Genomic DNA, 24,019 nt, shown 5'->3' with positions numbered 1-24,019 from the left:
TATGCGAAGATATTTATAGACTTGAAAATTATTGGAAAAACAAATAAAACCCTCATAGTTTCTTAACGAAATCATTGTTATTCCGTTTTGCACGCTGGCGGGGCACGCTTTCTTTTTGAGATAGTTTTCTGGAGAATGTCTAATATAGAATCATTATCAGGCACAATTTTCATTCAAAATTCACTCACAACTTGCGAAAAAAAGTAAGGTTCTAAGAAACAGAATACATATTCGATTTAAAAAAGTACATTTTCATTCATTATTTTAATTTTTGACGCGTGTGAATAAAATTTTAAAAAGTCTTCTAGACTATCATTTAAAGCATCACATACTTCCGGAATTATCTTAGCTATGGATGCTTTCGAGATTCTAAAAAATATCGACAACAATCTGAACAATATTCCAGAAGAAAGGCATATTAATGTCATTTATATTATCACTCTTGCAGGTACAGCATCCTTCATGAGTGTATCTTGGCGTTGTATTTGTGGAGCAATTAAATTCAACAGTTTTTCCACTTGTTCAGGTGTTATTCTCATCACTGCTCTGTAATCTCTATAAAATTGTGTAATGATACATTCAACTGAAAACCTAAGATGAAAACTACCAATAAAGAAGTCGATTTCGGACCAATCATTTGACAAATTCGGACCTGATTGCTGTTTCTGACTATTTGATGGACATTTGAAAAATCGCCTGGCATCCCAGGTAAACCCGTGCCGTAGTATCTAGTTTCTCGCCAGCAGCTCACACTATGTGAACGGACAAGGCGAGTCAACCAATTGTCAAGCGAGTCCACCGGGTCAGTAGCTGCTCATTGTCAAGTCAGCTACTAGCAACGTATAAATGGGCCTTACGACACCATCGAGATTTGAGTGTCTGAAGGCAATTCTACACTGTTAAAATTTGAACGTAAAAAACGATTTGATGTTCCTTGAAGGCTCAAAACAAAAATTTTAAAAGGCCATGAAGTCCAGTTTTCAAAAAATGAAATGTAGGAAATCAATTGAATTTTCATAAAAAATACCAAAAAATAAAAAATAAAAAATCACACTAAAAATAATTTTCGAAATTGAAATAAGTTTTTCTCAAAACAAATTTCATATAGCGTATTTGTAAAAGTTTTAGATCTAACTGAAATATGAACTTTCGTCGAAGACATTAACTTAATAAAAAGCAGTCTTATTCCAAGATTTCAAGTGTGTAAAGTTGCTTAAATGACCAATGTCTTTGCACTCACAACATTTCACTGCTATCTGAGATGGAGCTGCCAACTCCTCAGACGAGTTGACATGAAATCCGTCAATAGTCATTTCATATATTTTAGATTTTTTTCTTCAATATTTCCGGCATTCCATTTGGCGTTAAGTCGATTCTTATTGCTAACCCTTTTCACTTTATTTGGTTCAAATCCGGTGAGTTCTCCGTGTCTCACTTTTTCCTTCACACATTATGCCTATTTTTATGGACTCGATCCGGGATCGAAGCTGGGAAGTTGTTAAAGTTAATTGCTGCAATCGTTCGAAGGTGTGCTCCACATATAGTGTTATCTTATCGTCGATTTGATGGGACTTGAATTGCCTGGAACGACCGATATCGAACCCCAGGCGGCCATATGTAACCAAAGTCAGATTGAAGATGTTTCCTGTGCGCTCTCCGACCTTATGGCGTTGATGGGCGATGGATTCGGATATAGTTTTGATTTGGAGACATCTGATTTCGGTGAAATGTAGACCATCGAAAGGCATAAAAACCCATGATGCGACAATATTGGAGAAAGCATCAATTGGTGATATGTATTCTCTGAGTCTTTTTCCGCTGAAGATAATGGAATTGAGATCAATACTCGTGCATTTCTCAGAAGCTCTATTTTAAATCAAAAAACAAACACTTGTTCTATTTTAAACAGCCGGCGTTAGAATATGATATCACCAGATGACTGTCGAACTGAGGGGAAAAGTTTGCAGAGCAATCTAATCAGAGCCCCAAGCTCGGTTGAAACTATGTAAATTAACAGGTTCAATGTTTATATCCTCGATAACCTTTCATGTTCGGAGCGAGCCAGAACATCCCAAAATTGAAACTTATAATTAATTCAAATAATTTACGAGTAGTTTGTTTAATTTATTCGAATAACTCAGACAAAATATGAGTGCCCATAAACAACGCATCGATTCGAATTCCCCCGTGCACATCATGAATAATAACACACGAACGCGCTGCGAAGTGCTGTGAATCGGCAAGAGCCTCGGAGGAACATTCCAGTGGAGCCAATGCCACCACCATCGGTGAGGAGAGTTTGAAATTCCTGACCCCTCTAGTCTAGCTAGCCAGCTTCCTCCTGAAGGCTGGATGGCAGACGTAAGGATCGATCGGTATTGATTACAACAAGACATTCGGCTCATTTTGGAAATCGATCCTTCCCGTCGCGGAGCTGCCCACAGCCTGATTTTTGGCTAGATGTAGAATAAATAAAAAAATTAATGAAACTGTATTATTTATAACCACTTTGGGTGATAAATTATGCTTCATTGAGTATGCGTGTTTGTTTTTTATGGTTCATCATAGAACACAAGAAAATAAAAAAACCACAACCTACGATAGGTCCCAGTGCACGCGCGGTTCCAATTGTGATGAACCCATAGCGAACGCCAACCGATTTTATTTTACGAGCTCCGATCCCAGACCCGGAGAGCTATCAAAAAATTTTCATCGGTGAGAACAATCTTCCTCGCTATCTTGCTTACTACATCATTAACGGCTATTGAGCGGTGGTTTGGGGGCAGTTATGGTCCAGGGGAGAATTTTTATCGTCAATCGTGTGTCACAACGGGCGGAGTGAGAACATGTCCTCTAGAGGTTTTTTTGGCTTTGTTTTTGACTAGCTCACGTGATTGATGGTTAATAAAGCGCTGGTGGAGTCGGGGAAACTTTTGAATTTCAAATTAGACAGCGCTAGCAAAGGATGCTCGCTAACGAGTGGACCATAAACTGTCATTAGACAATGTCTCGAACTATGGAGCGCCGATCGCTCGATTTGATGGAGTGGTTTATTGGGATACCAGCTTTGATTTAGTGCAGTTTGCTACTGGTCATCGCCAGTCGAATCCGAGAATGGAGAGGTGAAGAGTTTATCGCAGGATTATCAAGATGGAGACGTTTTATTCGATATCAAATCTAGAATAGGCAGCCACTAAATGTCAGATTGTTGTGAGCTCTAAATTCAATCGAAACAAACGCGATCAGGAACCATCATCCTCGTGTCAACGTGCATTAACTAATTAACAAGCGGGTCATAAAAGTTGATTCACCATTGCGAATTTCGATAATCCAATTCGAACCATAAACTAGCGACAACCTATCCGATTGAGTTCAACAACAACCAGGTCTCTATCTCGCAAGATACAACCCCGAAATCCATCTAAAAATCACCATCGAAATGATGTGAAGATTTAGGTAAGAATCTTGTCGTTCCTTGCGTGGTCTGCGTGGACCCCAGCGGAGATAAATTCCCATAAATTTCACCATCACCAACGTCGTCCCCTTCCAACCGCATCACCAGAACGGACTAACTCTGGGAAGAAACAAAAAAAAAACAACGACAAAAACACATAAAAATGCACACTTGTTCTCGTTTCTCGTGATTTTTGGTTGAGACTTTGAGGAAAACATCAGAATGATATAGCGCCGATAAGAGTTATTTATTTTTATGATCTTCTAATACCACAAGAGTTGTACCTGGGATGGGTCTGACAATAACGAGCAGTCGAAAATGAGCCGAAGAATCAAAACAGAGTTGGGAATCTAAAAACAAAGACCAAAAACAAAAAAAAAAGAACGGAGAGAAACAACGAACCGCAACAAGCGACGAACCTTCCGCAGAAGAGAGGTTATGGCAGATCTCGTTTAGATTGGAACATAAATTTTTCGGGTGAAACAGGTACTTTCGGGTGGAACATGAGTGAGAAAAAGAATAACTAACGGGCACATAAAAGCAAATTAAAGGAATAATAGAACCGATCCGGGGCAGGAGACGGATTCCGTTCCCGCTGAAGAGCGAGTAGTGATGTTGTGTCCTGGAATGGGTGAAAATTAACTCTTGACCGTATTGTCGCTTTTTTTTATCGATGCATTGTCGTTATTCCGTCATTGTTTTTATGTTCGCTGTGGATTCGAGGACGGTTAGAAATTGACGGCTTCCAAGAAAAAAAGGGACCATTAGGATTTCGGGCGATGTTCCTCGAATCACGAGTCCCGGATCTTCGGGTGCTGTGTGAAATCGATCTGAGAAAGGGTGTTCGATTGATGGAAATCGGAATTTCTGGACGGATACTTTTGGGCATCCCGCAATAAATTGTATGGGTGATATTAAATTGAATACAAAACGGATGAAATTAGACCAATCACAAAATAATAATGGTTTCGAGAGTCATCTTCGTGCAGCGGCCGGTTTGCGCTTCCCTCCGTTTAATATAGAAGTAAAATTTAAATTGAATTCGATCTTGCGATCGGAAAATCCCGCTGTGCGTTGAATCTCGCGGCGGTGTCACTCGTTCGAGGGAGGCATCGGAATACACCGCTGTGCAGAAGCTGCGAAGTTGATGGCCTCACCGATCGAAGTCGAAGTATATTGTATGCGATTTAACGGCTATTGACCCACTCCGTCGCGGTGGTTCGATCAAGTTCGTACCCCCGCGGGGGCTACCTTATACACCGCCCTTTTTCTTCGCATTGCCCGAAGCCGCCGCAAGATGAGCATACGACGCATGAATGCAGTATTGTTATTAAAAAATACCTCCAAAGGTCGCTGCTACAAGCTGTAAAATGTTTAGCCAATCATGTTGTTGTCATGTGCTGTGAGAAGTGGTGTTGCTATTTTTTCCTACGTCCAGATACTCGGTCTTCCCCAAACCCTCACCCCCAGAAGGGCCGTGATCCGATGTCACTTGATGGTTGTGTAACTCGCAGCTGAAAACAGCAGAAAACGAGTACAAAACAGACGGCAATGCCTTGAAAGAACAATGTTATCTCCCAATGATAGTAAAAGGTTGAACCGTAGGAATGGATCGAAGCGGGGCCACTTTTTTTCGCCAAGCTCCCCTCTCAGCATCTTGCGGTAAAGGTTCTATGCGTTGGAGCGAAGCTTGGCAGCGCGTTTTTTTTTCGTAGGTAAAAGCGATAATTGTCCCGTGCTTCCGAAGAGTGTGATTATTTCCATGCAAGCTGGGAATGACAAGACAATGTTTGCTTGCAATATGAGCTCATCTTTTCGTATTCATAGAATAATTATTTTCACGATTAAATTGTTTGCGCTCGTCAAGGCTGGTTAACTGTACAGAGAGGTTCATTTCGCTGTTCTGAAACATAACCTTGTAATCTAATCCAAATTTTGATTTGCCTTCATTTATCATCATATCATCATACTGACATTTATCATTTATCATCATACTGGCGCCAGTATGGATCAAACGGTCGCAGCGGAAAATGTAACCCACAGGGGAAAAATCATCACACTGAACAAAAATGAAAAAAATGTACATAACTATAAAGCCATTCCATTCCATGCAAAAAAAATATAGCGGTTCTCGGATTTTCGTGAAAAGTGGTAGTTCTGTTCCTTATCGCTAACTATTAGACATTTTTTTAATTTTTCCATTAGTTTGCCCATTTCCATTTTGAGGTGGTCCAAAAAATCAATTTTCTCCTTTTTCTCGAAAAAATGGGATTTGAAAATTCAGCGAAATTAATCCCAATAATATTCGTACTAAAAGTTATTCTAAACAAGAGTTTATATTCGATACATTATAACGAAAAATATGAATTCCTAGAAATAATAAATGCGACAACTACATAGAGTTTTGAGAATGCGTGAACTTTTGTATGAGTGATGTATCAACTATTGTTTAAAAATACAGCCATTAGCTAATCTTCTTTGAAAAAATATTACACTTGCAAAAAAAATTGGATTTTGTTCTCATAATTATTTATTGTATTTGTTTTTTATAGTTTACATGTTTTCGGGACCAAGGGCGCTATATTTTTTAATATTTCTTCTCGGAAGTGTAGGTGTATGATAGTCTATTCGCATAAGAATATTGAACGAAGACTGTAAACATGTTAACTTTGAAAAATCATATATAGAAACGAAAAAACGCCTCTCTGATTTTGGATATATTATGTAAAAAAACCTCAGCTTTAAGGAAAAATATGTTTAGTTTCATTTTCTCTAAACCATGTAAACTATAAAAAACAAATACAGTCAGTGATGTTGTGAGAAAATAACACACTGAATACAAGTGTGTTATTTTTTCGAGGAAGACTTGCTCATCGGCTGCAATTTGATATATCGATAATCTGAATCGGTCCAGCAGTTCAAATTTTTTTTTTCAATTTTTTGAAAAAAGCATGTTTGGTAAAAAGGGGAAAAATGATTTTTCGAATCACCCTAAAATAGTAACACGATTAAAAAACGGGTCTAATATTTATCGATAAGGAAACAACCTAACCTCACGATAATTTGAGGTCCGCCTTAATGGTTTGGAATGAAATGGCTGTAAAATATAATTGTTAAACCATGGTTGATACATCACACATACAAAAGTTCCCGCAGTTTCAAAACTCTACGTAGTTGTCGCAGTTATCATATTTCTATTTTTCGTCATAATGTATCCAATATAAACTTTTGTTTGGAATAACTTTTAGTAAGAGTACAATTGTGATTAATTCCGCTGAATTTTCAAATCTCACGGAAATTTGCCGGTCATTTTTATTGGAACCAATAAAAACGGGAAAGTTTCATCATACATGAATAAAAACTCATTGTTCAAGCAACATATCTGGATGATCCCTTCGTGACTAGCCTTCGGACAGTTGTACTAAAGGGTGTGTCACATCAAATTGCATCACGGAAAAAACGCTGTAGAAATTCGCCCAGTAGACCGATCCTTTTGAAAATTTTAGACAGTAAAATAAAGACTATTAAACAACTTTTGGCATTTTCTTTTTATTCATACTTCGAGCCCAAGCCCGTATGCTCGCACCTTCCTCTTTACCCCGTCCATAAGGTTCTGTACAACGTCAGGTTGTAGTTTTTTTTGAACAGAAATCCATTTTCTCTTAAAGTCCGCCTCCGATTTGACAACTTTTGGGTTCTTCCGGAGGGCCTGCTTCATAATCGCCCAATATTTCTCTATTGGGCGAAGCTCCGGCGCGTTGGGCGGGTTCATTTCCTTTGGCACGAAGGTGACCCAGTTGGCTTCGTACCACTCCAACATGTCCTTTGAATAGTGGCACGAAGCGAGATCCGGCCAGAAGATGGTCGGGCCCTCGTGCTGCTTCAATAGTGGTAGTACGCGCTTCTGTAGGCACTCCTTAAGGTAAACCTGCCCGTTTACCGTGCCGGTCATCACGAAGGGGGCACTCCGCTTTCCGCAAGAGCAGATCGCTTGCCACACCATGTACTTTTTGGCAAACTTGGATAGTTTCTGCTTGCGAATCTCCACCGGAACGCTGAATTTGTCCTCTGCGGAGAAGAACAACAGGCCCGGCAGCTGACGAAAGTCCGCTTTGACGTAGGTTTCGTCGTCCATTACCAGGCAATGCGGCTTCGTCAGCATTTCGGTGTACAGCTTCCGGGCTCGCGTCTTCCCCACCATGTTTTGCCTTTCGTCGCGGTTAGGAGCCTTCTGAACCTTGTATGTACGCAGGCCCTCCCGCTGGTTGGTCCGCTGGACGAATGAACTTGACAAATTCAGCTTATTGGCGACATCCCGGACCGAACTTCTCGAATCACGTCTAAACTGCTTAACTACGCGCTTGTGATCCTTTTCACTGACGGAGCATCCATTTTTGCCGTTCTTCACCTTCCGGTCGATGGTTAGGTTCTCGAAGTATCGTTTTAGTACTCTGCTGACCGTGGATTGGACGATTCCCAGCATCTTATCGATGTCACGATGTGACAATTCCGGATTCTCGAAATGAGTGTGCAGGATTAATTCACGACGCTCTTTTTCGTTCGACGACATTTTTCCAAATTTACGAAAAATTGACAGTGAAGCATGGCCAACGTGATCTATACACTCTTATCTGATTATAAGCGAAAGCTGAAGATATAATTCCTAAAAATTAAATTTCTATAGCGTTTTTTTCTGTGATGCAATTTGATGTGACACACCCTTTATGTCGTATTCTATTTACCGACTATTTTTAACTATCTTTATTCATGCATTACTATCAACAGGCCTGAACATAAGGAAAGCGCGGTCAAGTATGCCTTTTTCAAGCTTGCACGAGATAAGTGAAAGTCATAAAATAAGTAGCAACGGTTAAAAACACGAGACATACTCGATACGGGTTCGTTGTAACCGTAATTTGTACGAGAGTGAGGGAGGCGGAGAAAAGTATGAGAACGCAGGTTACGAAGGCGTAGGTTAGAATTGATCAACTGAAGAAGAAGTGCCCAAGTCGACACCGTATACACAGACTTGAAATCTGCCTTCAATAGAGTTAATCATGGAATACTGTTGGAACGATTAGGGAGAATCGGTGTCTCCGCGGATATTATCAGTGTGCCACAAGGGAGCAATCTGGGTCCCTTGCTATTCTCAATATTTATCAATGAGCTATATGTCATACTGCCACCCGGCAATCGAGTGTTTTACGCTGACGAAGTCAAAATCTACATGGTCATGAGGAGTATTGAGGACTGCTACGCTTTACAACGGCTGCTGAATCGTTTCACTGAATAGTGTACACGGAACATGCTAACGCTAAGCATTCATAAATGCAACGTTATCACGTTCCACCGCAAGCTCAATCCGACAGAATACGATTACGCAATTGACGGACAGTCTCTCGATCGTGTATATCAAGTTCGTGATCTTCGGATCATCCTAGACTCAGCATTTACCTTCCGATCACACTACAACGACATTATTTCTAGAGCTAACCGCCAGCTGGGATTCATGTTTAAAATATCCCAAGAGTTTAACGACCCACTTTGCCTCCGGTCTCTATACTGCACTCTGGTGCGATCGATTCTGGAATTGAACTCTGTAGTTTGGTGCCCATACCAGTCAACATGGACCGCAAGAGTCGAAGCAATACAGAGGAAATTCGTTAGATATGCCCTCCGACGTCTTCCGTGGCGAGATCCATTGAACCTTCCTCAATACGAAGATCGATTTTCAACGAAGAAGCTGATGCACCGGAGTTATTAGGACAACTTAACATCTACGCTCCTGAACGACTGCTTCGCCAACGAAACTTTCTGCTACTTGAGCCCCGAAATACTTTGTACGGCCTCCATGACCCTGTGCGATTCATGTCGGCAAGTTTCAATGAAGTCTTGTTACTCACCGACTACTACCGGGAAGAGAATCTTTAGGTCGAGCAGCATTTCATTTCAAACCTTATTGGGACCGGCAGAACAGTCAGTAAGCTGGAACACGCAGTGAAAAAAACACGAGTCTACAAGTCGTACACCGCCCACGGTTCTTACCAACTCGAGTCCCACTAACTTAGGCTCAAAGGCTTCTAAGCTAGTTGTACTGATCACTGTCTTCGAGCGAGGCCGTGTGGTTCCTTTCGAACCCGAATGACGGATGATACAAAGCGAAAAAGACTCTTTAAGGACTGTTTGCCGTGGTAGTGTATAAAACAGAATGTAGTTAGAATCGTTATTTATTTAGATAGTTTTTTGTTTGTGGGTGTATGTGAGAAGGGTTTTATGGGTGACAACACTGTACTTGCAGTTTTGTGGGTCGTCTTCGTGCTCGGCGCGGGTAGATCTGCCAATTCAGTTTGGAATACTGAAGGTGTCTTTGTTGGCCAATAACCTAGTTGATTGTCCCTCGTCAGGGTCTCCTTCTGTGTGACCTTGTGAAACGTCCCCGGGCGAGTCTGTAGGAATGAGCCAACACATAAAGGCCCGTTGGTCGGATCTGACCAACAGGTATCATTAGTACATGTGAAGTCACCATTTTATTTATTGACCTTTAAACTAGTTTTTAATCAATTACCTTTTTTTTAACGTGTTTATTTTATATGGATGTCCGCTGATCCTTTGTTTTATTTTTAAATCTATTATTGTAACTGTATGTTAAGGTAAGATTATTGTTGTAACCAGATTTTACCATACTGACCGGTGTATTTTTAGTATAATGTTCTTAATGTTTTATTTTAAACCACAAACACTTAATTTATTTATTTAATTAAATATATTTAAACCTACAACAAATCAACACTTAATGAATAAGGAAAGTAGATAAGTGGTGTGCGATGACCAACTTCTGGACACATACCTATAAAGTTCACACAACTTGTTTCCTGTGTAACGGCCCCTTCCCCCCACCGTATGCAAATCATATGTCAAATGGAAGATGAATTGCAAACAGTAAAGATTTGGGTGAATTGGTTTGTGGTGAAGCTGCAAAGGAAGTGTGTTACCGAAGGTTACAGTCTTCGATCACTTTGATTTTGGCTCTACTGCGTCCGCATTCAAACACAGACTCACAGAACTGAATAGGATGAACCACTGACAACGACATTAACAATGGACAAGAGCCCAGTTCCCAATCAGTTTTATGTTGTTTTTATTTATGATTTGACCACAGTTGACGTATATTATTATTTACTTTTTTATATTTGTTGTGTTCAAAATGTGCTGCTTTTTATACTTATATATGTTTTGCATGTGAATGAAAAGATATGGGGTTTTTGTCCTTCTCTTTTTGTTTTTTCCCCATCTTAATTCGTTAAGACAACAAAAATTCAGATGAATAAATATACAAATAAATAAATAAATAAAGATCAGCACAGTCGATTTTCGAAGAAATTGGATCTGATATGAACGTTGCCTTCGCTACATCCCGACGTAAGCTCAGCAAATCGAGTCCGATCAATTTACAACGATCCTCATAGCTTGGAAGATTCGAAGGATCCCTCCAGGGCAAGTTAGGTAGGGCGAAACGGACGAATTTTCGCTGGATAGCCTCAATCCGCTGGACTCCATTTTCGTAATAGGGAGACCATACTATGCACGTGTATTCAAGAGTAGAGCGGACTAGAGCACAATAGAGAGCTTTGATACAATGTGGGTCTTTGAACTGCTTGGTGACGCGAAAAATGAAGCCTAAGACCCTAGATGTCTTGGTGATGATGTACGAGATATGATCGTGGAATGTTAAATAGCTCAGAATCTAGGACGATACCAAGGTCCTTGATAGTCATAACACAGTTTAAGGGGATATTGATTATAGATAGTTAAGTAATACTTAGCTATTACTATGAATATATGAATATGGTTTGCGAAAATTCACATCTTAATACTAATTTCTTCCTTTCTCCTCCTATCTACTCTGTAGGTGCGAACTGACAATCATATGAAATATCAGACATCTTTTCTCCAAATAATCTTTCCATGTGAATATTAATTTTTTGTTTGTTGTACAGGATATTTTGCGAAATTTCTTCTATCTATTATTTTGAATCTAGTTCAGCTCGATTCATAACATTGTTCTTTTCATCAACTTTTGACTACCAATAAATTTTCACTTGTTTAATTTTTCTACATTTTGATCCCCTGGCAACTCTATCTCTCATTCTCACCGTCCCACAGTGCGTAGAATACATAGGAATGTGGGACAAAAATCATAACAGCAGTATTTAATCATTAGGACACTTTGGTGTGATTGGAAAAATGTTCATAAGTATCAAAACTACTATTTGCATAAATTTCTCATGTCATTTGAATAATCGCATAAGTGTCCAAGTTACTAAATCTTTGTTTATCTAAAGTGTAAAGCTCTGATCATTCCGAATTCGCAGAAATCATTATTTGAATAACTACTGATTTAAATTATATTGTAGTAGTCGTTCTTATGGACTCGGAAACTACTGAACCAATCGACATGAAAATTGGTATGTAGGGGTTTTTGGGGCCGGGGAAGGTTTCTATGATAAATGAAACACAAATTTCTGAATTACTCGAGAATTAATCAAGCAAACGAAACAAAAATTAGCATGTGAAGATTTTAAGGTCCATAAATGATTATATGGTGGTTAGATACTTCTCCCCCCTCTCTTAAGGGGGGCTGCCATACAAATGAAACACAAATTTCTGCATTACTCGAGAATTAATCAAGCAAACAAAACCAAATCTGGCATGTGGAGGTTTTAGAACGCAATAAATGTTTCTATGGTGGTTCGACACTACTCCCCCCTTTCTTAGAGTTGGCTGTCATACAAATGAAAACCAAATTTCTACATAACTCGAAAAATAATCAAGCAAATGGAGCCAAATTTGGCATGTGAAGATTTTAGGAGGCACGAAACGTTTCTATGGTGAATAGACACTCCTCCCCCTCTCTAAGGAGAGCAGAGGGGAGGGGTCTGTCTTTATTCTATCATGTTTTCTATATCAAACATTTATTCCATGTAACGGAGAAACATGTTATTTGCAAGTGGTTGAAAAATCTTGTACGAGAATTGTGTCTGAAAATAATCTGATATTATAATGATGAGTTTTGGTAGAAGTACTACGAATTTTATAGTAAAAGGCAAATTCAACGGGGTCGATGAGCAGATCAATCAATGAACAGTTCTGCGATTTGACTCATGAGCTTAGTAAGAAAACGTGTATGTTTGAAGGTATTGATAACAAAAAACAAATTTTGGGCGGGACGAAGTTTGCCGGGTCAGCTAGTCTTGGTTATATTTCCTGTCATCGTACGTAGGGTTTTTTCAACATATTGATTTTCGACGAAATGGCGACATTTTTTTGAAACAAAATTGCGTCTGTGTCTCAAAAATCGAGACAAAACATTCACCAACATTTAATTTTTCAAAATATCAAAAAAAAATCCTATGTATGATGACAAGAAATTTAGTGGAGTATCTGGGAAAAACTATTCCATCAAAATCGGATGGACCGTTCCGGGGGTAGAACCGGGGGTTTTAAATCTTGGATCCGCGCTCATTACGCAAAGACTTAGGCCTACTAATTGGCTTGAAACTTTGGAACGGAGCATCGGACAAGCCTGGAACACTACAGTAAAGTGGACATTCCAGAGAACATTTTAGATCAGATTTAAAAAAAAAAATTTCCATAGCGTGCTACCTCTCTAAGGGAACAAGATAGATACAAATATAGAAAAAGTATGACGAATAACATAATCGATAGCCGAATGAATTCTGGGATGTTGGAAAGGTAATAGGTCATATGTGTGCTCTGCAGTGTTCACTAATATTTCTCTAATTTATTGAGTACATTTTCGGGAAATCCAAGGCAAGGAATGTGTCCTCTTTGAACCGCTTCAATGTGCTTATGTAAATAATACCGACCTAGTTCCACCAAATACACACCATATATTCTGCAGGGTGAATATTTAGTTGAGCCGATGACGTATGAAATGCCAAAACAAAATGTATAGTGTATTAAAGTGGTTCCAATTATGAAGTTCTTGTAATCCTGAACACTGATTATAATGGATGATCAACAAGACTGTATACAAATGAACGTAAGAACGGTATATATATATATATATATATATATATATATATATATATATATATATATATATATATATATATATATATATATATATATATCTAAAATGGTAATAGGATATTGAAAGGTGGGATTTGTTCGCTCATGACAAGAAGGAAACACTGTGTAAATTTAAGGAATTATCTAAAAGATTCTTTTATTTCTTACAATATAAAAGCATCGCATCTAATAACTTTTTATTTCGTTATAACCACTAACAATAAACGTAAATAAATAATTCGTTCTTCCTTACTAAGTTACCTACCGGAGGGCGCTTTGAATACAACTAGATACACAAACACATCGTGGCAGTAAGCTTTTGAGACACTCATTCGTTTCTCAGATCAGGAATTTTCACTGACTGCAGCTCGTAGTCCCGTTCTACGTTCACGTAACTCAGTCCGTGTGGATGCTGCGCGCTCCCGGACCGCTTGACGTGAACCATGAATCCCTTGTTTTTGTCCGATTTGTACCAAACCTGCCGGAAGGTACCATCCGCTTCGTCCATATGGTACTCTCCGTGCACAGCATTCCCATCACGGAGCTCCCAGTGGCTCTTGTGGTCCCCCGTTTCGTCGTCCTTCACGCCGTACTCGTACCTGTACTTGGGCCGGTAGTGATAGTGGTGGTTACTGTGGTGGTTATGACGGTGATGGTGGTGGTGGTGGTTCTTGTGATGACCCACGTGCTTCCGCTTATGGCCGTGATCTCCTTTAGATTTGTGGGCTGAGGCAACGACGGCTAAGCAGACAGCCAAAGCGATGATCTGCGTGGTGGTAAAATGACCAATGATTCTTTTTTCTCAAAAATATGATCGAGACACTTACCCTCAACATTTTGGATCTGATGATCATGTTTTCTGCGCGATCTGCTGTCTGGGAAGCTACTGATGGATAAATGTTGTTTGCGTTAACAATGCGTGTATTTATATGAAGAATTTTTTCGGAATTTGTTTTGTCACGAAATATGAGAATTGCAATGTGTGGATAATTGACTTTCGATGATGCAGTGCGTGATGCATTTTTCATTCGTTCGATCGCACGATTGAATAATTCATTCAGAACAACGATGGAAACACTTGAAGTGAAACACTTATTCACAGTTTTGTTCACATTTTGCAACTGTTAAACTCGGGCATGTGCCAACACAAAATAATGCCTCCGATACGCTTCGACCGTTACATAAAAAGTAAAATTATACTCTACAAACAGATTGCATTACATAAATGCTAGACCAGTGAAGCCAATATCAATAGCCAGTTAACGAATGTTCAGGGCAAAACTTCACATTTGCTAGCGTTTTTTTTTCTGTTGTTTCGCTGCGGCAATGAAATATTCTCAATCGCACGCGAAAACTGGGCAAAACCTGCAAACGTTCGCTGGCCGAACAATTTCAGAACAATTCCAGCTCGGACGGTTGGCTGATTTTCTAGGAGGGAAGTAGCTGCGAGGAAAAAAAACGAAAGCAAAAATCCCATAACAAGAAGGTAGACATTTTATGCTCGCATTCAATAGCTATAGAATTTGTATTTTGCCTCACCCTCCGTTTCGCCCCTTCGGCTACGGCGCGGCAGTGAAATTTCGCAATAACTTCCACAGAGCTCCGGCGAATATGAGAGTGCATATGTGAAAATGCACGCGAAAAAGTCAATACCATAAATTTTGCATCGGCATGCTGCTGTCCCTTCGAGGAACGAGGTGGTCGGAACTGAGAGGGGATCGATCACAGGGCAAAGCGCGCGAGCTGCTCCAACACTATTGAGAGCTCGTCAGCCACCGTCGTCTTCGTTGGATGCTGCCTTCTGCCGATGGTTGTCAAGAAAGCAATGCTCAACCGCTCGGTCCGAAGGTGAAAACTAGCGAAAACCTGTTGCTTCAGTTTCATCCCAGAAGGATGTCCTCCTCATCCTCGCCTCGCTTGTGATGTTCTTTTTCTGCTCACCTTGTCCGCCGGTAGAAAACAAGTCCGAGTAAAATTACGACGATAAAAGCGCGATTGTTCCAAATGGTTGACTGCGGGCGGAAAATGCGATGCACCGAAGGTCAAGGGCTGCACTGGTGCCGCGTCCTCGGAGCGGCGGCAGGGAAGCGGAGGATAAAAATTATGATTTTATTGAACTGGCTGGCAATAATAATTAGGTGTAACAAACGAGCGTGCAAAGGACGGACAGTCTCTCCTAACGAGGGACCGCTGGTTGGGAATTATGCATTACGCTGAAAATTGCCTAACCACTCCACCAGATGGAGACGGACGGAGGGATTTACGGCCCGAAGACATTCCCAAATTGGAAGGTATCGAATATGTGAGGATAAAGTATTATGCAGATAATCGCTTACAGGTCGACCGGGTCGTAAATTACGAATAACTCTGTAAACAGACTATTCGTTTGTTGATTAACGATTAACGATTTTTTTTTTCGTTGGTTGGGATTAAATAAACAATATTTTATGAAAACTACTATTCATACTATGCTAAGGTGGTTAGTATAACACATATCTTTCTGGGAGTTTCGAATTCGATTTCCGTTTTAGCTGGGAGATTATTCGTTTACAAATCTCTTTCGACTTGCACTTGCACATTTTCTCGATTTTGCCACTCAGAATACTTTCAAGACGTGTTATTTTGAAATAGAAATCTCACTTAAATACTAACACAAATGGACACAAATTATACTTCTGAGCGATTCATTTGAATTCGAAAGTCGATGTTTTCATTTTTTTTTATTTGGCTCAAATTTTGCAGACACATTCTTCATGATCAAAAAGGACAATTAGTATAATTGGTTTTCATTTTTGATTCCAGCCTTATTTTTGAGAACGGTCCAAACAAAAATTGCTTGAAAATTTTCATAAAAATATAACTCAGAAACGATTGGTCCGATTGATTTAGTGTTTTCTGATATTGGAGCTACATCGTAAAAGCATTCACTGTTAAAATGTTTTATTTTTTTTTTATTTAAAAAATAATACTTAACATTAATTTTTCTCAAAAAATGTGTTTTTTGTTTATATTTTTTATATGTCGCAGTGGACAACTGATGAAGTTCATTGTAACTGCGGAAATGATTCTTACAAATGGTTTTTGACCCGATTTTATGAAAGTACGTAAGATTTGTAACAAAAAAGGTGCACGGCAAAATTTTGGTAACTGCTACTGTTCCCGAGATATATTGATTTCAAAATAAAATTTACTGAAAATCACTTACTTTCGATCATTTTCGATTGTTTCGGATGAAAATTATTTTTCTGAAAACATTTTATTTGAAGCTCTTATACCATGACAGAGAGCCTCTTTTTATTATTTCCTTCATAATGCCAATTTTTTTTTGTACTATCATGCGAGTAGTGCGGGAATATTTCCTGAGACGAGTTTCCATGAAATCTGTCTATAGTGGATATACTTCTGATCCTTCGAAAACAACAATTTATCGGTGGTTTTGTGAATTTAAAAAGGGCCGTACAAGCACCGCAGACCGCCTCACTCTGGAAGACCAGAAGAGGCTACGAATCCAGAAATCGTAAAACAAGTGCATCGACTCGTTTTGAACGATCGTAAAGTGAAGTTACGCGAGTTAGCTGAGGCCATAGACATTCCAAAAGAACGAGTGTGATACGAAAAAGCCATCCGCGCGATGGGTGCCGCGTTTGCAGACCGTCGACCAAAAACAGCGGCGCGATGATGTTTTTTTTGGGATGCGCATAACATAATCTTTATCGACTACCTGCAGAATGGGAAAAACAATTACCGGAGAGTATTATGCACTGAACGACGAAATAAAGAAAAAATGGCCCCATATGGCGAAGACAACGCATAGTCGCATACGTCCTTAAAGGCGATGGCCAATTTGGATCAATTACGATTCCAGACTTCACCTCTAGCGACAATTATATGTTCCCAAACCTCAAGCGGTGGCTCTAGGGGAAGAGATTCACATCGAATGAGGAGGTCATCGCATAAACTGAGGCATATTTCGAAGACTTAGAAACTCGCTATACCAAGTGTATTGGCCTTGAAGGAAACTATTTGAGGAATAAATACAGATTTGCCCAAAAACTTAAATGTTTTCATCAAAAATCCCGGGATATTTCATTTATAACGAGAGACGAACTAACATTTATGAGCATGGATCAATTAAAGCAGGTTGCGTCAAATTTCGGATGGAAGTATTCTTCAGATGTTAAAACAAAGGAACAGATATTTTGTCGAAGCAGTTTAATTTAACATTGAGATGGCGCTACGAATTTTACTGACGCTTCCAGTTACAGTGGCATCGTGCGAACGCAGTTTCAGCAAGCCTAAATTGTAAAAATTTTAAAAAAATGTAAGGGGTTGTATCTAGGACACGACCACATATTTTAAACGTAGAACTACGCAATTATATTATGCAATCCACTTTTTTACCACTTCGAATATTATTTTTGAATGCATCGACATTTTTGTGATAGATTATGATTTTCGTTACAAATAAATTTGATGCACATCCTTTCACGTTTGATATGATGCCTAGGACTACCAAAATGTGTGAACGGAAGAATTGTCAAACGATCATCGTATTTTACATTTCCCTCTGAAATTATTGCACATCTCAAGTTTACGTAGTTCTCGATCCGCGAAAGTTCATTCACATCTAGTATCTGAAATGAGCCAGATGTCACCAGATGTAGCGTTGCCTAGTGGGATTTTCTTTTTTCCGTACAACTAAAACACGACCAATTCTGTTAACACTACTGTTACGGGAGTTACACGTAACACTATACATACTTATTCCTACAAGCTCATTCTAAATTCAGATTCCTACGGGAGGTGCTTGGAGTCGCTTTCAGAGAGGGGAAAAAAATTAATCAATTGCAATCGAATTGGCTATATATAATCGTAAACATTAATTTGGTTACGGGGAATTTAAGTCGCGCGGATATTGAACCGGCCGGCCACGAGCCAGAAACCCGAGCTTACTTTTTTTATTCGCGGTACTGAAGTTAGTGTCAGTAAAAGTAAGAAAAATGTAAGGAATGTAACTTGCATGTTTTGATAAAGCGGATTCCCCCAGACACATTGATTTTGAAGTCTGTGTTAGGTAAACACAGTTCGGTGGGAACGAAAATACCCCCGACTTGCATGTATATTTGCAAAGCGGATTTCCACAGGTACATCGATTTTGAAGTCTGTGTTGGGGAAACCGTAAATCGGGCCAATCAAAACTTGGCAGTCAGGGCGTTTGGATAACCCTTAACCTTTTACAGTTATTCGCTTGTTCATCTAATGAAAAATAACATTTTATTAATTGTGACAGACGCGTAGAAATATTTCCTATCAATTGATGCATTATTGATGCGATCTATTAAGAAATGTTCGAGTTGTAAGCATTCGAAATACGGGTAGGGTTACCACACAAATCGGCCGAACAAATGAGAAAATGGAAACGCTTCTAGTTTTCATGAATTTTAACCATTTACACACCAAGGGATTGTAATGTATAGCATGTTGGGCAGGTCGGGCTCACCTGTATCGCAATCTTTCCGATGGGTGATAAAAGCACTTGAAAATACTTTGGCGAGAAACTAAATCTATATTTCAACGTATATCTTTATTACGTGTAGACAACTACGTGTGTCTCTTATGGTGGCTGTCAGATAACTGGCGTGATAAGAGAACATGTGGTCGTGTGCGAGCGATAAGCGAGAGAGTGAATATTGGAGATTCTACTCGGGTATTTGATGCCTAGTTCTACAGGTGATTATACCGACAACAAACATCGCCGCCACCTTTGAAATTTAAGATTTCAAATCAATTAAAAAAAACTTATCGACTAAATATGTTTACAATATTTCAAATAGTTCAAGAAAAGAAAAATTTGTTCCACAAAACAATTTCCGAATGTTAATCTTCTTGGTCTGTTGGCAATATGCAGATCTTTGTGACTGGGCGCTTGATGGTTCCTCTCGGCGTGCGTAGCGTCACCACGCGAACAAGTCCATCTGCGCCTGGATGGACAGCCTCAATCCGGGCGAGTGGCCAACGAACTGGGTGCTGGAATTCATCGATGACCACCACTAGCCTGCCAGGCGTAATTGCAGCGTTTGGTTGGCAGCTTCTGGTGTCCTTTTGGAGTTCCTGGAGGTACTCGGTTCTCCAATGGTGCCAGAACTGCTGATATAACTGCTGCAGCTGGTGATAGTGGTCAAGCCGCGACCATGGGAAGTCGCAAACGTTGGGACTGGGCAGGGAATGCATTGTCGATCCGATAATGAAATGTGCTGGCGTCAGAACGGAGAAGTCGTTCGGGTCTTCGGTCATCGGAACAAGTGGCCGCGAGTTCATCGCAGCTTCGATTTCTACTAAAACTGTAGACAGGTTCTCAAACGACAGCAAGGTGTTCCCGAGGTGACGGTACAGGTGGGTTTTGGCAACCTTGACTGCCGCTTCCCAAAGCCCACCGAAATGAGGCGCCTTCGGTGGGTTCAAGTGCCAAATGATTTCTTCTTCGGCACATACTTTCTGGATTTTTTCCATCTCCTGCTGGCTGTGGAGCATTTGGTAGATTTGGTGCAGCTCATTTTTGGCCCCAATGAAGTTCTTCCCATTGTCGGAATGCAGGTGTGCTGGTCGACCTCGGCGAGATACAAAACGGCGGAATGCCTTGAGGAAGGCTACTGTTGAGAGGTCACCGGCAAGCTCTAGATGCACTGCCTTCGTCGTGAAGCAGACAAATAGACAGATGTATGCCTTCGTCGGTTGAGCTCGTTTGTGGATCGGCTTTAAATAAACTGGACCGGCGTAATCCACACCGGTAACAGCAAACGGCTTGCTGACAGTGATCCGCTGGGCAGGCAGCTGACCAATTTGTTGCTGGACTGGAACGGGATTGGCTCGAGCGCATTGGTAGCAGTTTCTGATGACGCTGCGTACTAGTCTTCGTCCTTGTAATGGCCAATACTCCTCACGCATGTTCGATAGGGTGACGTGACCGCCACCATGAACCAGTTTGTAATGGAAGGATTTGGCTATCAGCTTGGCGAGGGGATGAAAGCTAGGGAGCAAGGCTGGATGTTTGAATAAATATGGCTGTTCAGAAAGTTTTAACCGCCCCCCAACCCTCAAGGTACCCTCAGTATCGACGAATGGATTCAGCAGTCTTATCGGAGAGCTCTTCTTCAAAGGTCGTCCTTGACGAAGGTCACGAATTTCGTCTTGAAAACAGTCGGCTTGAGCCAGTCTAACAAGATGTGTTTTAGTTTGGGAGATTTGCTCAACGGAAAGCGACATTCTTGGCTCGGAACCTGTTAAATGTACGGGTTGCGTTCGAACCTTGTCGCGCAGATTATGGATAAAACATCGGCAGTAGGCAATTATTCTTACCAGACGTGAATAGTTGCGGTATAATGTAAAAACAGGAAGTGGGTTATATCGATGGTATAACCGCAAGGGTGACGTAGGACTATCGTTGATTTAGAGATCATTTGTATGAAGTTGAATCTGAATTCATTCTGAATGAATGAATATTTGGAGAACTTCGAAAACGAGAGCGTTACGTTGGAGGCACAAGGTTTTATGCATCCAATATTGGATACGGAAATATCCTACTGATGGGGAAGAATAATCTTCAGAAGCTATCCTGTTGATTGCGATTGATTGAAAAATCATAAAACCTAATGTATTTGGTCACAGTGTTACATGGATAGAAAACATTAAAATAAACTCTTTCATATGAATGTAATTTTAAATTCCCAGAGGAACTGGCAGATTATTTTCAGTAACGATTAGATATTTCCACATTTTCCTCGATACTGGAAGCCCACCAGTGGTTAATGCTAACTCGATAACCATCTGTTAATGGCACTTGATTGAAACATATTTGGTCACAGTGTTACATGGATAGAAAACATTCAAATAAACTCTTTCACATGAATGTATTTTTAAATTCCTAGAGGAACTGGCAGATTATTTTCCGGATCTTTCTCGATCCAAACGGAAAGAATTCCGTGCGTGTATGTGTGTGTGTGTGTAGCGGCTGCTTCGAGATCTTCCCGGGGAACCGTTTGTAGCATCACTCTCCTCCTGATGGATTCTCTTCTGGCCTAAGGTGCACAAACAGGCTCTTGGTGACACCGTTCATCCGCGCTTTCATGATAAATGAAGAGCTTCACTACAACAGCGACAACATGCTCCAATCGCTGTTCAATTAGAACTGAGTGGATTTCCGAGCGGCGCTCGCTTATATACCGATTGGTGATTTCAATAGCCTATTTTGAAAGCTAATTTAAGACTATTGAAACAAGTTTTTGGATCAGAAAGTAACAAGTATAGAACGCGTAGACATTTTATCTTTCGAATGAAGTGTTTATCATACCATTTCGTTCAGTTGTTTAGGAGCTATTAACACTCAAAATCTCGGTCTCCGGCGTAACGCTTTCGTTTTCGAAACTTTGATTTTACACCCCGGTATAGAAATGAAAGACGTAGTCCTACGTCAAAATTGGATTGTAAACTGGTGCAGTAGTGGCTACAACAGTCATTATTCGCTTGCATTCATGTTCTGCTTCGGGTGAAATCTTAATTTTCGGTGTCGGCCAAGCCGCTTCAGGCCAGGTTAACCATTCAGGACCGTTCTTCCAAAGCGAGCTGGTAAGGAGGTCCTTCACATGCATTCCTCTGGATACAAGATCCGCCGGGTTCTGGATTCCAGATACATGCCGCCAATGCGATCCGTGCGTGGAGGTTTGTATCTCCGAGACTCGGTTGGCCACGAATGTCTTAAACAAACTTGGAGGAGTTCTAAGCCACTGTAGCACCACGGTGGAGTCCGACCAGTAGAAGGATTCGACGGTTCCCATTTGCAGTGCTTCTATGATGCGAGAATGCAGCTGTGTGGCGATCAAAGCTGCACAAAGTTCCAATCGCGGTAGGGTTAGTCGCTTTAAGGGTGCTACTCGAGATTTGGCTGCTAACAGTTGGATGTCTTCGGAGTCCACAGTACGGGCGTAAGTGCAGGCACCGTAGGCAGCCTCGGATGAGTCCGCAAAACTGTGCAACTGAATGGTGGAATTCGGAGCAAACGCGAATCGGTCAATGCGAAACTCGGACAAACTTGGTAATTCGTCGTAGAACTCTTCCCACTTCTTTTTTATGGGTTCCTGAACCTCGTCGTCCCAGGAGTATGATGCTAGCCACAGTTCCTGAATCATCATTTTCCCTCTCCCAACTACGGGCGCTATTAGTCCTAGCGGATCAAACAGCTGTGACACAGCGGAAAGGATTGCCCGTTTTGTCACGTGCGTCGTGACGCAGTGCATTGGTAGATCGAAGCGAAACTGATCCGATGCAGGCTCCCACAAAATTCCAAGGGTCTTCACGGTCTCATCTGGGTCAAACTTGTGGGTTGACTGGGTACCAATTTCGTCGGTGGACAAACCTTGGAGAACTTCTAACTTACTTGACGTCCACTTTCGCAGCGGGAAACCACCTCTTGCCAGCAGTTTGGTCAACTCGTTGCGCAACTCGATAGCTTCAGGAATCGAGCCTGCTCCACCAATATAGTCATCAACGTAAAACGACTTTCTCAATGCAGCGGCTCCCAGAGGATAAACGTCACCATCATCTTCAGCAAGCTGCTGTAGCGTTCTAGTGGCGAGAAAAGATGAAGGAACTAGTCCATAGGTGACGGTCTGGAGCTCATAAGTGAGCAATGGATCGGAAGGACTAAATCTCCATAATATTCGTTGGAGAGGAGCATCGGAAGAATGTACCTGTACCTGGCGGTACATTTTCTCAATATCCGCAATCATGGCTATCGGGTATTTTCGGAAGCGGATGATCAAGGTCAAGAGGTCGTCTTGTACAACGGGTCCAATACATAGGGATTGGTTGAGCGAATAACCGGATGACGTTTTGCTGGAGCCATCGAAAACCACTCTGGTTTTTGTTGTTGTGCTGGCCTCTTTCAGCACAGGGTGATGTGGCAAGTAGTACACGTGTGAATCAGGAGTATAGTCAGAGTGTACAATACGCATATGTCCTAAAGCTACGTAATCAGCCATGAACTTATCGTAGCTCTCTTTCAGATCAGTATCGTTCGAAAGTCTTCGCTCGAGCAGGTGAAATCGACGTAATGCGATGGACTTCGATTCACCAACCATCTCAGCGAAGTTGGGCTATTTCGGTAGCCGAACAACATATCTCCCATCATCGTTTCGGGATGTGGTTGACCTATAAAGCTCTTCGCAAGCCTTTTCTTCGGGTGACATATCACATCTGACGGGGAGTTCTTCTATCTTCCAAAATCTTTCCATGCATTCTTCCAGCGGGGCTAACGACTGGGCGACGGTCGTGCAGCTAACGGCATCACTAACAGATGGAACTACATGGCAATTTCCAGCAAATATCCAGCCAAACACGCTGTCAACCATTATGGGAAGATTACCTGAGAGTTGAATTTTAGACGCTGTGGGGAAACAATCGAAGAAAAATTGTGTTCCT

The 24,019-nt window shown here is 40.8% G+C and overlaps 3 protein-coding genes across 3 annotated transcripts; all 3 read right to left on the bottom strand.

Moving 5' to 3' along the window:
- Positions 1–13,737: 13,737 nt before the first annotated feature.
- On the bottom strand, positions 13,738–14,491 carry LOC129764434 (zinc transporter SLC39A7-like). The gene is made up of 2 exons (XM_055763505.1): positions 14,374–14,491; positions 13,738–14,312 (listed from the first exon to the last, which is right to left on the bottom strand). The coding sequence occupies exons 1-2, from the start codon at positions 14,398–14,400 to the stop codon at positions 13,875–13,877; spliced, it is 465 nt and encodes a 154-aa protein (XP_055619480.1). The 5' UTR covers positions 14,401–14,491; the 3' UTR covers positions 13,738–13,874.
- Positions 14,492–19,423: 4,932 nt separating this feature from the next.
- On the bottom strand, positions 19,424–20,809 carry LOC129765557 (uncharacterized). Its single transcript, XM_055765961.1, has one exon. The coding sequence runs from the start codon at positions 20,807–20,809 to the stop codon at positions 19,424–19,426; it is 1,386 nt and encodes a 461-aa protein (XP_055621936.1).
- Positions 20,810–22,008: 1,199 nt separating this feature from the next.
- Positions 22,009–23,679, bottom strand: LOC129765556 (uncharacterized). Its single transcript, XM_055765960.1, has one exon. It carries the CDS (start codon positions 23,677–23,679, stop codon positions 22,009–22,011), a length of 1,671 nt encoding a protein of 556 aa, XP_055621935.1.
- Between the last annotated feature and the right edge of the window lie 340 nt (positions 23,680–24,019).

Source organism: Toxorhynchites rutilus, chromosome 2, assembly GCF_029784135.1.
Source record: "Toxorhynchites rutilus septentrionalis strain SRP chromosome 2, ASM2978413v1, whole genome shotgun sequence".
Lineage (NCBI taxonomy): Eukaryota > Metazoa > Arthropoda > Insecta > Diptera > Culicidae > Toxorhynchites > Toxorhynchites rutilus.
Note: the sequence above shows the minus strand (reverse complement) of the source record. Positions and strands in the feature narration are given on the sequence as shown.

Excerpts from the sequence above, each read along its gene's own strand:
- LOC129764434 (XM_055763505.1), bottom strand. The coding sequence starts at position 14,400 with ATGATCATCAGATCCAAAATGTTGAGG. Across the intron at positions 14,313-14,373 it reads TCAGATCCAAAATGTTGAGG|ATCATCGCTTTGGCTGTCTG; the intron begins GTAAGTGTCTCG and ends ACCACCACGCAG.
- LOC129765557 (XM_055765961.1), bottom strand. The coding sequence starts at position 20,809 with ATGTCGCTTTCCGTTGAGCAAATCTCCCAAACTAAAACACATCTTGTT.
- LOC129765556 (XM_055765960.1), bottom strand. The coding sequence starts at position 23,679 with ATGGTTGGTGAATCGAAGTCCATCGCATTACGTCGATTTCACCTGCTC.